Source organism: Callithrix jacchus, chromosome 7 (genome assembly GCF_049354715.1).
Source record: "Callithrix jacchus isolate 240 chromosome 7, calJac240_pri, whole genome shotgun sequence".
Lineage (NCBI taxonomy): Eukaryota > Metazoa > Chordata > Mammalia > Primates > Cebidae > Callithrix > Callithrix jacchus.
Window position 1 is genome coordinate 149067820 of NC_133508.1, and position 15863 is coordinate 149083682.

Genomic DNA, 15863 nt, shown 5'->3' on the forward strand with positions numbered 1-15863 from the left:
CCCAAAACATTTAACAATGAGCTACAGAAACTGATTAGGGAAGGCAGAACTCTATTTGTGGCACAGACATCTAGCTAGTTGTCCACTCAAATTGTTGTTCTCCTTTTATAGTATAAAGTGGCTGCTGGGAATTAATGTCAGCAAAACTACATTTTTTTCCAGGGTCCATTTCTTCCAACCTGTGCACAACCCCCTATACCTCAATATCTAGCAAACCTGAATGTTGGTGGAATTACATGAAATTACATGAATTTTTGTCAGGTGACAAAAATTCTCTCCTTCACCAAACCCAGCTCAGGTTCCTTTGAACTCTCTTGTCAACTAGGTCCTGACTTCTGGTGTGCTATGTTCATCTCTGCATTGTCCAATTTTAGCGAGAATCTTGTTAAGTCAGTTCAGACAGAATCCGCCATCCTTCATATCTGATCACCATAAATATAATTATCACCTCAGGTGATGTCTAATCATCCTGGCCTGGCTTCACCAAGAATCCTATTAGGTCACTGCTATGGTTTTGACATTTGACTCCTCCAAATATCAAGTTGCAATTTGATCCCCAATGTTGGAAATGGGGCCTAATGGGAGGTTGTCTGGGTCACAGGGGTGGATCCCTCATGAATAGATTAATGTGGGGGGCTGGGGGTGGTAAATGAGTTCTCATTCTATTCACTCCTATGAGAGCTGGTTGTTAAAAAGAGCCTGGCACCACCACCCCTTGCTTCCTCCCTTGTGAGCTCCGCACACACCGGCTCCCCCTTTGCTTTCCATCAAAAGTGTAAGCTTCCTCATCATAACAAAATGCTGGCATCATGCTTCCTGTACAGCCTGCAGAACCATGACCCAAATAAACGCCTTTTCTTATCATTTATCCAGCCTGAAGTTTCTTTCATAGCAACACAAAACAAACTAAGACTGTTTAACCAGAATCCCTTAACCCTTACGCTTCCGGCTTAGTAATCTTCCATCCACTAACCACTGCACCCTGCTCCACAGCTGTAAATTCCCACTTTTACTTTTATTCAGAGTTGGGCCCAATGTTTCTTTCCTACTTCTCACTCTGTGGAAAACTGAAAAATATTTGATAAAGATTGACCACTACCTTAACATTAAGTATTTGACATTCTCTTTTCCTGAGAAAAAGCTAGAAGAGCTACAGTTCTTCCTTTTATTTCCTCATATACAAGGCAGGACACCTACAAATGCAGGCAACAGATGAAAATATCCACCAAACCAGTAGAAAAATAGGTAAATGACTATAAATTGTTAGACATATTAAAAACTTTTTAAATCTATAATTGTGTCACTTATAACTTATATCAATTTTGTTTCAGTACTGAGTTAAAGTAATCTCCAACTAAGTAGTAATGAATAGTCTAATAATTGTCCTGTGGTTCCTAAAAAAGTTAAAACAATTTGTATTTGTTCAAATTTTTAAATATGAATTTTTCTTATTGTACAAGTAGCTATTTCTAATAGGGTCAAATAATTTAGAGGAAGTGATTTTTATTTTGTTAAGGTAAAGAAATAACAATAGCATGTAATTGAATGCTTCAGGTTTCCCTTTATATGTATATTTATGTGCTTAAGGAAAATACCTATGCTGGGCTAAAACACAAACCTGGAAGTTTGCCACAACAGAAAGTCCTAAGCAACTCAGTATTCCAAGTACAAGGCCAGCCTTGTTTAATTTGATGATAACGTTCTCTTCAGGACTCAGAGCATGAACTTGCTTATAACGAACATAAATGGTAGCAATGCCTGGGAAAAGATAATCCAGAAAACAACAAGGTAATAAATAACCAAGAAATAAAGTTGCCAATGAAGAGTTCACAAAGGTCACTGCTATCCAGAACCACAGATTTTCCTTTTAAAATTAATCAGAAAGAATAAAAAGAATAAAACCAAAATAGCTGTAGTTTTGTTTTTGCTTTTAAGTGATGGGGTCTCTCTATGTTGCCCAGGCCAGACTCAAACTCCTGACCTCAAGTGATCCATTGATCTCAGCCTCCCAAATTGCTGGGATTATAGGCACATACCTGTGTGCCTGGCTCGTGCCGGGGAAGTTGAAGAAACTTAAGGTTGTATTACGGAACCACTGATGTCTCCAGTGACTAAGCAAACCATTGCCTTCCGTGGGTCTCATATTTACAAACACTTAGAGTCATGTAAAACACAAAATATTTTTATGATTAGCATCAGAACCAGAAGTAGCTAGTTCTAGAATATGTATAAAATGGGTATAGGGAAAAATCTCAAAAGCTTGTTTGTGTCACACTCATATTATTTTATTTCAAATTACAACTTGGCTCAGTAAGATACAGTAGCCCAGGCCTGTAATCCCAGCATTTGGGGAGGCTGAGGCAGGTGGATCATGAGGTCAAGAGATTGAGACCATCCTGGCTAACACAGTGAAACCCTGTCTCTACTAAAAATTCAAAAGAATTAGCCAGGCATGGTGGCAGGCACCTGTGGTCCCAGCTACTCGGTAGGCTGAGGCAGAAGAATCACTTGAGCCCAGGAGGAGGTTGCAGTGAGCCGAGATTGCGCCACTATACTCCAGCCTGGTTACGGAGCAAGACTCCATCTCAGAAAAAAAAAAAGGAACGTTGCTCAAAAATCAAAACATGATTCAATCTTCATTCTAAACTGTTTATCCCAAAGAAATTTAGTTGGGGTTAGTTGTGGTCAGCTGCATCTGTAATCCTTTGTTCCTTACTGGTTGTGTAAGAAGTCCACTGAAGTCCTCAAGAAGTATTTGGTTATACTTAACAACTTCCATTTGAATGAATAGTAGAATAATCCTATACATATTTTTTAAAGGTTTATTCCCGTAAGTCAGCATTTCTAGAAAAGTGTTTTTCTTTTAAAAGGAGCATAATTATGATCAATTATGTAGTGATACTCTCAAGTATAACAAGTAACACTATAGTGTTGAAAGAAGAAAATACTGTAGCAATGTGGCTATTAAATATCATTGTTAAATCACTGTCATTACTTACATAAAACTGCTGCGATATTTAGCATTGCCCCAAATAAGCATTTTTCAGGAGCTACTGTACCAGTGTCACTGAAAGAAAAAAAAGGGAGGTAGGTGGATTTCTCACTAGATAGACACATATATTTCTTCTAAGGGATATGAATACCAGAAGTTACTTCAAACCTCTTATCTTTTATAAGTCCATGAGTTCAACTCATATATCATTTTATACAGAGAACATGACAATTTGAGTTCACAAATATCTGCCTACTTCACTTTTTACTTACATCATTTTAAGATTATTTCTCTTCCACATAGTAGATCAATACATACTGATTTTTAAAAGCTATCCTCAGTATGTTAAGACTATGTTATTTACTTACCATCATTCAGGCGGATGCATTTATCTATCCCACCAGAATATTCCCTAAACACCACGAATCTTTCACAACTGCCTTTTTGCACCTTTTGCTAACTATGCCTGTATTCAATTAATTACTATTCACTGACTGATCAAATATTAAACGTATTATCAAGGACTTACCATGTGCCAGACACCATTTCAGGGACAGGAACACAGTGGCAAATAAAATAAACAAACCCCTGCCCTCGCAGAGCTTACATTCAAGACCAGTTTTGAGTCTCTTCCTCTCTGTAGTCTTGGAAAACTCCTCCAGCAGATAGTGACTCACCTGGCATGCTTTCCGAACTTCTGTGATTTCATGCTTCTGAACTCACTTACTACACAGCACTACAACATATCCACTTGCATGCCTGTCTTTCAGAGCAGTATGCAACACACAGGGGCAGATTAAAAACCCACCATTGACTTACTGCAGGACCTTACATTCAGCCTTTTATCTGCCTAAAACTATTCCCTTCATTTGCAAAATGGGGTTATTCATTCCCTCCCAGCCTCATCATATCACTGTAAGGATGAAATGTAATAGTAATGCATATTAAGTATCTAGCATAGTAGCAGGCTAATGAGAGACACCTATTAAATATTAGTTCCTTTTCCCCTTCCTCAAACTACTACAAAGATTAAAAAGACAACGTCTCTGGCCTTGAATTGAAGTACTACAAGAAAGAGATAATCAGGGTCTCGACTAAGACAATGCAATGGGAAGAAAAAAGAAATAGAAAGTTATAGCTGGTAAGAATCCATAAGATTTGTAAACATTTAGATTATGGGTGTTAGGAAATGGAAAGTATTAAACATGAATTGTACGGATTTCTCCTTCTAACTTTACAATTCCATGAGTCTTTCTCTTAAAAATAATAAAAATATAAAAATAGAGAAACAAAAAATCATTTGTAAAGAAAAATTATAAGATAATAAAATATATCTTTCACTACAAAAGATTTTAGTACTCTTTGACCATCTTCAGGAGTAGGGAATAAAGGGTTTTTTGCTTCTTCTACTTTTCAAATTTTCTACAAGGTATATGTATTATTCTTAGAAAAAAAGAAATCTGTAATTTTCAGAGGTATACTCCAAATGATGCATGGGTTTTGGATTACCTTGTAAGCAAACAAAGGCATGCATTTCTAAGATGGTTGGCTAAGTGTTCTTTCCTTTGGCTCAGGACAGAATGACATACTCTGGCCTTCATATGGAAACAGCCATGCCCATCACCTCAGTACCATAGCACTTCATCTCAGTAGTCACCAAACGTTGATCACACATCATCACCAAACAATGTCTGACCATCTAACATCAAAATATATGGTTATCATTATTCTATATGTTAAATATTGGCAAAGTTTAAATGTTTTTAGATTAAATATATATATAGACATTGTAGTATTTCTTCTCTCACCCCAGTGGCTAGTCACTTCCTTGGGCATCCACTACTTGAACCAACTGAGAGAACTCTTGAAGTACACTTGTAGCAAAATTGCCTTTGAAGTGAAATCTACGTTTGGTTATATCCACTGGGGCTGTTAATGGCTATACTTTTTTTTTTTCTTTTTTTGAGACAGAGTCTCACTCTGTTGCCCAGGCTAACAGCTAAACCTTTTCGATAAGATCTAGGAACTGAAAAGAATTTTGCAGACTATCTCAACCATTTTGCCGATGAAGAAAATGAGCCTACAAGAAATAAAAATAAGTACTAGACTTTAAATATGTATGTCAGAATGCTGGAAAAAGACCTCAGGGTAATACTAAGTTCAAGAGCAGAAAAATTTAAAAAGCAGAAGGGGCAGAACAGAAAAGGAAGTGTCTAGGGTGCTTTAAAGAAAATCACGTGCAGTACCATCAAGAAACTGAAACTCTGAAAAAGAACTAGATGGCCTCTTATATTACAGTAGTCCCTTGGTATCTGTGGGGGACTGGTTCCTGGACCCCCATCGTATAACAAAACCTGGGGATGCTCAAGTCTCTTATATAAAATGGTGCAGTATTTGCATATAAGCTATGCACATCTTCCCATATGCTTTAAATTGTCTCTACATTACTTACAATATCTAATACACATCATTTCATTCCGGTGGATTCAATAGAGTACTTGGCAGCTGGCAAATTAAAGTTTTGGGACTTGATGATATTTATGTCCCCAAAATATTTTCAGTCGATGGTTGATTGGATGTATAGAAGTGGAACCCATGGATATGGAGGGCTGGCTGTATTAAACGTTCTTCAAAACGAAAGCAGGCAAGTTCTCAGATGGAGAAAAAGAAATACTCTGAAAGACTCTCAAAAATCTTAAATATGTATCTTCTGGAGTTACTAAAGAATAGTGTGCTCCTTAGGCTACACGTTCCACTAGCAGAATGGTAAAATCAAATTATTCCTCGAATTGGAACCTTAAATTATAAAACATTTTTGGGTTTTGTAAATCTTCCCAAACCTCATCCAATCTGTTTACATCCTCTGTGCCATACCATACCACTATAGAAACAACACATGTAGACAGCAATGCCCAGATCTTTTCTTGACATTTGTAAAAGATAAATTTAACCTTCCAATTTATCATTCTTTAAAAGATTACTATTTTCTGTATTGGAAAGGTTATTTTTCTGAAGGTAAACGAATAAATGAAACAACCACAACTGCAGCAAAACAAAGAATATTACTCAACAACAGCAACAAAATTTGGCATCTCTGTGAGGAAATGACGTTTCAAAGGCATCACATAGAGGCTGAATACTTCTGGGGAGGACCAAGGTGAAAGCATTTAGATTAAAACACTGGTAGTTGCTTGATCATATTTAATAATAACAGTATTTTAATAATTATGTTTTCTTCATCTCCCTGTCCTGTGTAATTCATTTAACTTCCATACAGAAGTTTAAACCTCGGCCGGGCGCAGTGGCTCAAGCCTGTAATTCCAGCACTTTGGGAGGCCGAGGCGGGTGGATCACGAGGTCAACAGATCGAGACCATCCTGGTCAACATGGTGAAACCCCGTCTCTACTAGAAATACAAAAAATTAGCTGGGCATGGTGGCGCGTGCCTGTAATCCCAGCTACTCAGGAAGCTGAGGCAGGAGAATTGCCTGAACCCAGGAGTCGGAGGTTGCGGTGAGCCGAGATCGCGCCATTGCACTCCAGCCTGGGTAACAAGAGCGAAACTCTGTCTCAAAAAAAAAAAAAAAAGAAGTTTAAACCTCAATAGCTCAGAAGCCATTCATATGACTATGATTTCCTCATATCCTTTCTGTGAATGCATATATTGATGCAACACTTTTAGAGGTATGTTTGGAAATGTCAAATAAAAAATGTAGATGCCCTATTACCTATTTAGCAATCTTACTTCTAGAAATCTACCCACATCAGTATCGGTACGTTGTTACATGTAATGAAAACTTCATTATAGCACTGTTTGTAACAGCCAAAAAAAAAAGGGAGGAAGAATAAGCAATTTGTATATCAACATCCTATCACATTTTATAAACAGAACAAAATTTAAAACGCAAAACAGTGAGAAAGAAGGAGAAAAAAAGAGAGTTTTGAACAAATGTGATAACAAGATAAACCAAACTCTGGAAGGAAATCTACCAAACTACGAATGACCTCTAGGGTATAGAAACTGGAGGGTGTCGGGAAGGGATTTTCACTTTTTATTTTTATAATCTCTCTAGTACTGTTTAAAATTTGTTGTAATAATTACTTATTGCTATTGCAATTTTTTTTTTAAAAAAAGAGGGTTATGGACATAGCGTATGTAACTAACTACTCATTCTTACTTCATTCATTGAAGGATTTCAAAAACATTATTGATAAATTTTTGGCAGCATAAAGAGTAAGAGCTTAGCTTCTAGAGTCAAACTGTCCAGGTGTAAATCTTGGTTCCAACACTAACTGAGTTGTATTCCCATGAGTGAATCACTTGACCTCCCTGCACCTCATTTCCTTTTCTCTCAAATGAGGATCATAGTTCCTACCTCATCTGGTTGCTGTAAGGATTCAACTATTTAGGATATGAAGAATGCTTAGAAAATCACTTCCTACACAGTAAGTATATCAAGAAATGTTTGTCATTTCCATTATCTTTTCATATTATTATTATTATTGCAGCATTTTTTTAAATTTAAGGGGAGAATCATTCTAATTCTATATTCTCAAACAATTTCAAATACTTAGAAAACAAGGCACTAAGGCATCTCAGTTCAATAACCAGTTCACAAACTGAATCTTCCTGGGCTGTCTCTACATTTCTCTATCACATAAAACACAAGTCAAATTCAATTCCTTTTTACATTCCCTTTATTGTTGTAATGTCAATGTCAAATCTGATTTTTAAAAGGTTGACATTAAATGTTGGCTTCAACGTTAAAATAAGAATGAGACATAAAGAGTCTGCTATACAAAGAGTACATTTCACTTACCTGATATAAGGTAAAGCCGGGTCTATATGGTGGAGTGTTATTGCAGTAATGTATGAAAATATGAAAGCAGCAGACGTCCAAATTACAAGGGCTGAAGGAAGGAAACTGAGGCCTTGCTGAAACCACCACATTTCAAACAAGTTTTCTGAAATAGAAAAAACAAATAGAACAGATAATTCACAAGGGTTTCCTCATCCTACTTTAGCCATCCATGCCCACAGCCTGTACTTACCACCCCAAGCTGTTCCACCTCTGAAATCATCCCTTATGCCATACCCCAACATCTGCTCTCCTTCGCTTTCTTAGTGAGTGGAACCAAGATTCACCACCCACTTGACATAGCTAGAAACTTAACTTTCTGTCCCATCTTCCCATAGGAAGTACTGAGTACCAAGTACTGTTTATTCTACCTCCTAAATTCATTTCAAATCTACCCCTTTTCTCCGTCTTCATTGTCACTACTTTACCCAAAAAACTATCACCTCTTGGCCAATTATTAGAACTTCCTAAGCAGTCCCTATGATATTGCAAAATATAATGTATTTGGTCTTCATCCCATTTCCTGGCAAAAAGCTCTTAAAATCCTTGGCATCTCCAGGGTCTTCTATATGCAAATAAGGTTTGCAGCCCATAGATAGCTTCAGGATGGGAGCTGGTCACAGGAAAGACCAAGGCATAATTAAAGGATTGGACATTCAGTCCCCCATCGCCAATTCCAGGAAGGCTGAGAGAGGATAAGAGTTATGTTCATCATGCCTGTGTAATAAGGCAACCATAAAAACCCAACAGGACTGGATTCAGAGTGCTTCTAGACAGCCAAGCATGTGAGGCTAAGGATGGCATACCCAGAGAGAGTGCAGAAGCACTGTGCCGTTTCCCACATCCCTGGCCTTATCCATCTAGTAAATATAAATGTTTCCCTGAGTTCTGTGAGCCACCCTAGCAAATTAATTAAACGTAAGAAGGGGGTGGTGGGAACCCTGGTTTATAGCCATCCAGTCAGAAACAGACAACCTGGGCTTGTGATTGTTATCATTGGGAGATGGTCTAGTGGGACTGAGCCCTCAACAAGTGTGATCTGATGCTATCTCTAGGTAGATATCATCGAAATTGAATTAGGAGACATCCAACTGGTGTTGACTGGTGGAGATTAATTGCTACACTTGTTGATGATCAGAGAAGTATTGTGTTGATTATTGAGTGAGAGAATAGGAAAAATACTTCAATTGGTTTTTCTTTTCTTTTATTTATTTACTTTTTTTTTTTTTTTTTTGAGACAAGGCCTCACTCTGTTGCCCAGGCTGGAGTGCAGTCGTACAATCACAGCTAACAGCAGCCTTGACCTCCCCAGCTCAAGTGATCCTCCCACCTCAGCCTCCAAAGTAGCTGGTCCCACAAGTACACACCACCACGCCCAGCTAACTTTTTCTTTATAATTTGTAGGGATGTGGTTTCATTATGTTGCCCAAGCTGGTCTCAAACTTGTGGGTTTAAGAAATCCTCCTACCTCCGTCTCCCAAATTGCTGGAATTACAGGTGTGAGCCATTCAGCTCAGCCTAGTTTTTCTATTATTTCTTGGTCCTCCTTACTATGCCTTAACAGTGTTTATTAAATACCTTAAATATGTGAAATGTGTACTTTCCTCAACAGAATTAGAGGTTAAGACAATTTACCAAGGTCATAGAGCTGGATGTGATGGAGACAGGATTCAAACTCAAGCAATGGGATTCTAACACCAAATCGACTATGCCACACTGCCATAGCAAATTTCCCGCAGATCTTCAAATGTGTCATGTGCTCGGGCACACCTTCAGGCCTTCATGGTGACTAGAACACTGCCTACCCAGTTCAAATTTATATGTTTTTCAAGGCTCAATCCTTCCAGTTTCAGTTGAGGGCCCCTGCTTTGTTTTTAACAGCCCCCTTTACTTCCCCAACCAAGGTACTCATTATACTTAACCTGCTTGTTTGGTTTTCTCTTCCTCAACAAACTTTAAGTTCCGTGAGAGCAGGAAACAAGGTTGTGTTCACTATTACATTTTCAGCTCCTACATGGGGGCAGTGGGAGGCGGGGCAGAGACAGAGGGCTTAAATATACCTGTACCACACATCACCACTTTCTTCCTTGAATTCCAGACTAAGGATGTTGTTAAGTACCAATGAGTCAATAATGTGAATTAAGAAACACTGGTACAACTTCATGCTTTTAATTCTTATAATTTTTAAAAATATAGAAATACTTTTAAATTACACTACTTCTATGCATGTGAGAATAATTTCATGTTTGAAGGAGTATCTTCTATTTTGATGACCTAAAGAAATATAGTATTTTCTATGAACTTTTTGACTACTTACAGCTTCCTCATCTCAGACTGACTTTCCAAAGAATGAAATCTCACCCATTTTTAATTTGTATTTGTCATTTACTCCAACCATCTGATTTGTTGCTAAGTATGTACATTTGCATTTCGGAATCTCCTCTCTTCTCCTCCTTTTTCCTTGTCAGTCCTTAACCTCCCATTAACATTTTTTTTCTTCATCTATTCAGTTAACCATGACAACTCCTTGCCAAAATCCTATCGGTGCTTTCTCAAGCACAGGTTTCCAGGACAAGAGTTCTTAATTTACATAATTTTGAGTTATTTCCAGGATCTTTCATTTTTCATCTCTCGTCTCTTTAAATGTCAATTTCTGTTTCTGATCATTCCTATAAGTCCTTAGGAGTCTCTTGTCAGTTCAGCTGACCCTTGCACATATGTTTTATGGTTTTTGACTCTGAGCTTGTATTTAGACAATTTTAAAATCTAGGAGTATTCCAAAAGGCTTAAATGAAGAGTGAGTCATTACAGCGATAATTTGTATTTGTTTTTTCCAGACACTATGGTATATTACCAACCCGGGCCAACTTTACGTTAATTTCTTGGCTTCTGAATTTTTAGACAGTGTAGATATATAAATTTGAACCTTGACTATGAGTGATGGCAGACCCTCCAGTTTCAAGTTCTCAGGTGGTATCTTTATTCCCCCACCTGGAGCTGTGGTGAAAATTTACAAATTTCTTTGTGATCTCTCTTTACCAGGAGGGAGATATTTTTCTGGCCTACCTTGAATGAGTATGTAGACTTTTGTGGGTCCTCACTGAATTTGGGGGAAGGTGCTTCTCCAATACCATGAGTTGTACAATTTAAACTTTATTCTATAAAAACATCACCCCCTGAAACATAGGCACCATTTACATCAACCACCATGGAATGGCACCCATGGGAGCTGTGTGCCTGGGAGGTTACAGGGGTATGAATTCTGTCTCTCCACTTTGAGTAGAGAGCAGCCTGTCACCTGTCCCTGACTGTGCTTTACTTTTGCTATCAGCCAAATGCCCTCAAAGGAAACACTCTGCTAGTATACTACTGTAGTTTCAGCTCTTTTTTTTTTTTTTAACCTTTTAGCCCTGGAGATTTCCCTTTCTTTCATAGAAGACCTGTCATCAATTTAATGAGCTAATGTAATTCATTCAGCATTTAGGTGTTTTGGCAAAAGTGATTTTCAAAATATTTTGTCTACCTCATTGCTAGCAGCAAAATCTCCTCACTCTTTTGTTGTTTTACATGTCTAAATCCTTCCTTTTCTTCAAAAGCTCAAATGCTATCTTTCACAGACAACTTCGCCTAATCTATTTGTATGTAGAAATAAGCACCCCGAGCCAGGTGCGGTGGCTCATGCCAGTAATCCCAGCACTTTGGGAGGCCAAGGAAGGCAGATCACAAGCTCAGGAGTTTGAGATCAACATGACCAACATGGTGAAATCCCGTCTCTACTAAAAATACAAAAATTTAGCTGGGCATCGTGCTGCATGCCTGTTATTCCAGCTACTCAGGAGGCTGAGATAGGAGAATTGCTTGAACCTGGGAGGCAGAGGTTGCAGTGAGTCGAGATTGTGCCACTATACTCCAGCCTGAGCGACAGCACAAGACTTTGTCTTGAAAAAAAAGAAAAGAAATAAGATAAGCACCCCTTTCTCTGAGAACACCTGATTTGTACATCTTTTATAGCTCATTATCTTCTACAGTATGAAAAGTGAGAACAGTGTCTTAAAGGAATAAAATTCTTCCACTTCCCTACCTAAGCATAGCAGAGGGCCTTACCCATAGTAATCACTCAATATTTGTTGAATGAACAGCCAAAGCAAAATCCTTTTAATTCCCAAAACTGTTCATGATTTTTCTGTTTTAGTAAACAACATCACCATTTTTTCAGGTTATCAGGATTCTAAGACTTCAAAGGAATCTTAGGTTCTCTCTTATAAAGTCCTCATATGCTGTCACCAAGTGATGGCAATTCTATTTCCACAAGTCGTTTAAACCATTCTTCTTCCCAATTCACACTGTAACCATGTGATTCTGACTTGGAATTCTCTTGGCCTGCTTTTTCCTGCCCTTTCACCCATTCTGCCTGTATTACCAAATTAACATTCCTAAAGTATGCCTCTGCTCAAAACTTTTAAATAAAATTGTGTGAACTTGAGCAAGTGTCATAACTTCACTGAACCAGTTTCTCCTTTGAAAAATGGAATAGGAGAAATAGGGGAGGGACAGCAGCGGGTGGGGAGTTGGGGAAGAGATAGCATGGGGAGAAATGTCACATATGGGTGATGGGAAGGAAGGCAGCAAATCACACTGCCATGTGTGTACCTAAGCAACAGTCTTGCATGTTCTTCACATGTACCCCAAAACCTAAAATGCAATAAAAAATAAAATAATAAATAAATAAGAAAAATGGAATAATATGAGGCTGACGTGTGGCTCACGCCTGCAAAGCCAGCACTTTGGGAGGCTGACATGGGTGAATCACGAGGTCAGGAGTTCAAGACCAGCCTGGCCAGCATGGTGAAAACCTGCCTCTACTACAAATACAAAAATTAACTGTGTATGGTGGCATATGCCTACAATCCCAGCTACTCAGGAGGCTGAGGAAGGAGAATAGCTTGACTCGTGGAGCTGGAGGTTGCAATGAGCCAAGATTGTGCCACTGCACTCCAGCCTGAACAACAGAACAAGACTCTCAAAAAAAAAAAAAAAAAGAAAGAAAAATGGAACGTTATCAGCACAGACTGTATATCTGATGCAGCAACTACTGCTGCATGTAACTATTTAAATTTAAATCTCAATTAATTAAAATTAAATAAAATTTTTAATTCCTCAGTCACACTGGCCACATTTCAAATGCTCAAACGCTACGTGTCTAGTGGCTACCATGCAAGACAGTAAAAATTTAGAACATTTCCATGACTGTGGAAAAGTTCCATTGGACTGTGTGGGGTAGTGTTTGTATAGCTTATACCGATAGCACAAGCAAAGAACCTAATGCACTGATGACAGATAATAAATGGTAGTTTTTAGTATTACCTGTTAAATAGTATAAAATAATACCCATTTCATAGAGGTTTATTCAAGGATTAGATAAGATATGTAAAGTATTATCAGAGATAATGAATATGTACTTGTTCCTCTGATAATGTGAAAAATGAATTACCTGTTTTACAAGTTCACAAAATGTTAAGTCTTCAGATCTGCTCATACCTGCACCTTTTGTAAATCCTAATATCCACACACAAAGAAAATAAGAAGTTTTTCTCTCAATCCACATAATTTAAAACATGTACAGTTTTAAGTCAACACACTGATATTGTTCATGGGCAGAATACTAGGCTATAGCATTGTTAACAGGTTAATTTTCTTTAAAGAGTTGACAACTGAGTTTTTTTAAATGATGTTGTACCATGTTAAATAATGTTTTAATTCCAGGATATCAATTTTCGTGTGCATTCTCACATCCAACACCTTCACTAGCTTAAAAAGGATAGAAGAAAAAATATTGAGTCTTCTCCTCTAGAGAGACAAAATGAGGAAAAAAAAATAACTTTATTATTAAGCCAAATAAAGCAGTTGCAAGTCCATGTGATGTAAGGTAAAGAACACAGCTGTGAAGTGACATTTATCTAAATGTAAGTCCTACCTTTACTACTGACCAACTGTATGATTTTAGGCAACTTACTTAGCTTCTGAGTTACAGTATTCAAAGAGTTGTTCTTTGGAGTGGAACAGAATAAGCACACACTATAATAATGACAGCTGATTTATTAATTCTGTAGTCATAAAGCCACAGGTATGAATGTGGCTCTATTCATACATAGAGCCACAGCCTCTATGTATGAATTTTTTCTATGTATGAATTGTCTTGGATTTGTATCTCCTTAGGCTTTCAGAGTCTTACTTGTTTAAACTGACAATTTATAGAAGCAGGGCTTGAAATGGTTTACCAGTTTGCGAATGACAACTAAGGAATTTAAATGCATGGACTAGGTGAGGAAGACTAATTGTCAGTGTGTTTTTGCCTTTGAAAGCTGCAAGCATTGCTGAGTAATTGCCAACCAAACAAAATTAAATTGTAACGATTCATAATTCAGAATACCTTTAAAAATAATTGAGAGTATACAGGAATAAATTTCCCTGGGCAGTAAGAACGTTTAATAAAAATGTTCTTGCAGGCCAGGCGCGGTGGCTCACACCTGTAATCCTAGCACTTTGGGAGGCCAAGGCCGGCAGATCATGAGATCAGGAGATGGAGACCATCCAGGCCAACATGGCAAAACCCCGTCCCTAGTAAAGATACAAAAATTAGCTGGGTGTGGTGGCGTCCACCTGTAATCCCAGCTACTTGGGAGGCTGAGACAGGAGAATCACTTGAACCCAGGAGGTGGAGGTTGCAGTGAGCTGAGATCGCTCCACTGCACTCCTGCCTGGCAACAGAGCGAGACTCGTCTCAATCAATCAACCATGTTCTTGAATCGGTAGCCTATCTTCTCTGCTTTTTGTGAAGTTACATGAATCAAATCAAAGCTGTGATTACAATTTTTTTTTTTTTGCAAATACTTAAATGCCTTTGGTAATCAAATGAATTCCTCATGCTGTCTTCACCAAGTGGTGAATGCTAAGAAATAAGAAAGTAAAGTCTGCATGTTCTAAGCGATCAGTCAGAAAGCCCTAAGCTTCTTTTAGAGGTGCATAGAACCATCAGGCTCAGAATAAAATCTAATTTAAAAATACTTACTTTTCTAAACGCTAACTTGACCTCATGACAAATGTAATATTCTCCTAATGGTTAAATTTTAAAGAGTCTAGAAAATTAAGTAATGTCTTTATAAGATGCGTCAATTGTTACATTAAGAGAAATGAGGACAATCTGTTAACGCAGTGCAAAACAGAGTTGCATTTGGTTACTGATTTATAAATTACAATTTGGGAGAACTGGAAAGATTATTTCTACGGTGTTTCTGTGTTTTTCAGATGTATCCTAATACAAAGCACGGATGTGAAGATACCCAAGACCAGCAGTTTCCTTTCTGTATGGGACCCACCCACTGTGATACAATTGAGTGTAGAAAACCGAGCTTCGTGTAAACACACAAGGCCACCAGGGATCATAATTTCAAACCCTCCCCTCCCCCTCTATCCTTCCAGCCACCAAGGTATCTGAGCCCAGAACTAACAACAGGACCGTGTACTCAACCGTAGCTTTTGTGGGACTGGAGTGAAGATTCTTGGTAATCCTCTCCAATAAAACCAGAGGAATTAATTAGACTGCTGATTTTTTTCCAGAGGCGCAAAGCACTAGGCCGTTTGAGGATCTCCGCTCCGCTTTGCCTAGGACCAGGAAAAGACGCGAGAGTCGGAACTTGGCACCAGGCACTGCCTGGGGTAGGAGGAGAGTAGGGGAGACCAAGGAAGCGGACAGAAAGGTGGAGCACGGAGAGCTGAGCCCACTGCACTCATCCCCGACCCCGGATCCCCTGGAGCCCACCCGCAGCTCCCGCCCGGACCAGCCCCTCTCTGGTACCTGGCACAAGGTACCCTCCGGAGGCAACGAGAGCCAGCACGAGACTCGCGCGGCCGCCACGCGGGTGAGGGGCTCCAGGCTGCGCCCACTTCCCCGACCTGCCAGATCCAACCCTCTGACGCACCCTTCTAGAGGGAGCGGCTCCAGGTGCTGGTGC

At 38.6% G+C, this 15863-nt stretch overlaps 2 protein-coding genes across 6 annotated transcripts in view; one reads left to right on the plus strand and one right to left on the minus strand.

The window, feature by feature from the left end:
* Positions 1–15863, minus strand: part of DRAM2 (DNA damage regulated autophagy modulator 2) — a 38951-nt gene that overhangs the window by 23005 nt on the left and 83 nt on the right. For 2 of the 5 annotated variants that reach the window (XM_078332738.1, XM_035252448.3), the window contains exons 2-5: positions 15380–15513; positions 7813–7957; positions 3000–3067; positions 1619–1758 (exon numbers count right to left, since the gene is read on the minus strand). In XM_078332738.1, the coding sequence (XP_078188864.1) occupies positions 1619–1758; positions 3000–3067; positions 7813–7943 (339 nt within the window). In that variant the 5' untranslated portion in view covers positions 7944–7957; positions 15380–15513. Of the gene's footprint in view, positions 1–1618; positions 1759–2999; positions 3068–7812; positions 7958–15359; positions 15516–15863 lie in introns of those variants that run through there. The other 3 variants (XM_078332739.1, XM_009001867.5, XM_078332740.1) reach the window with 2 other exon arrangements.
* Positions 15581–15863, plus strand: part of CEPT1 (choline/ethanolamine phosphotransferase 1) — a 45625-nt gene continuing 45342 nt past the window's right edge. The window contains exon 1 of the mRNA XM_009001865.5: positions 15581–15770. The gene's annotated coding sequence lies outside the window, so the exon portion shown is untranslated. The remainder of the gene's footprint in view (positions 15771–15863) is intronic.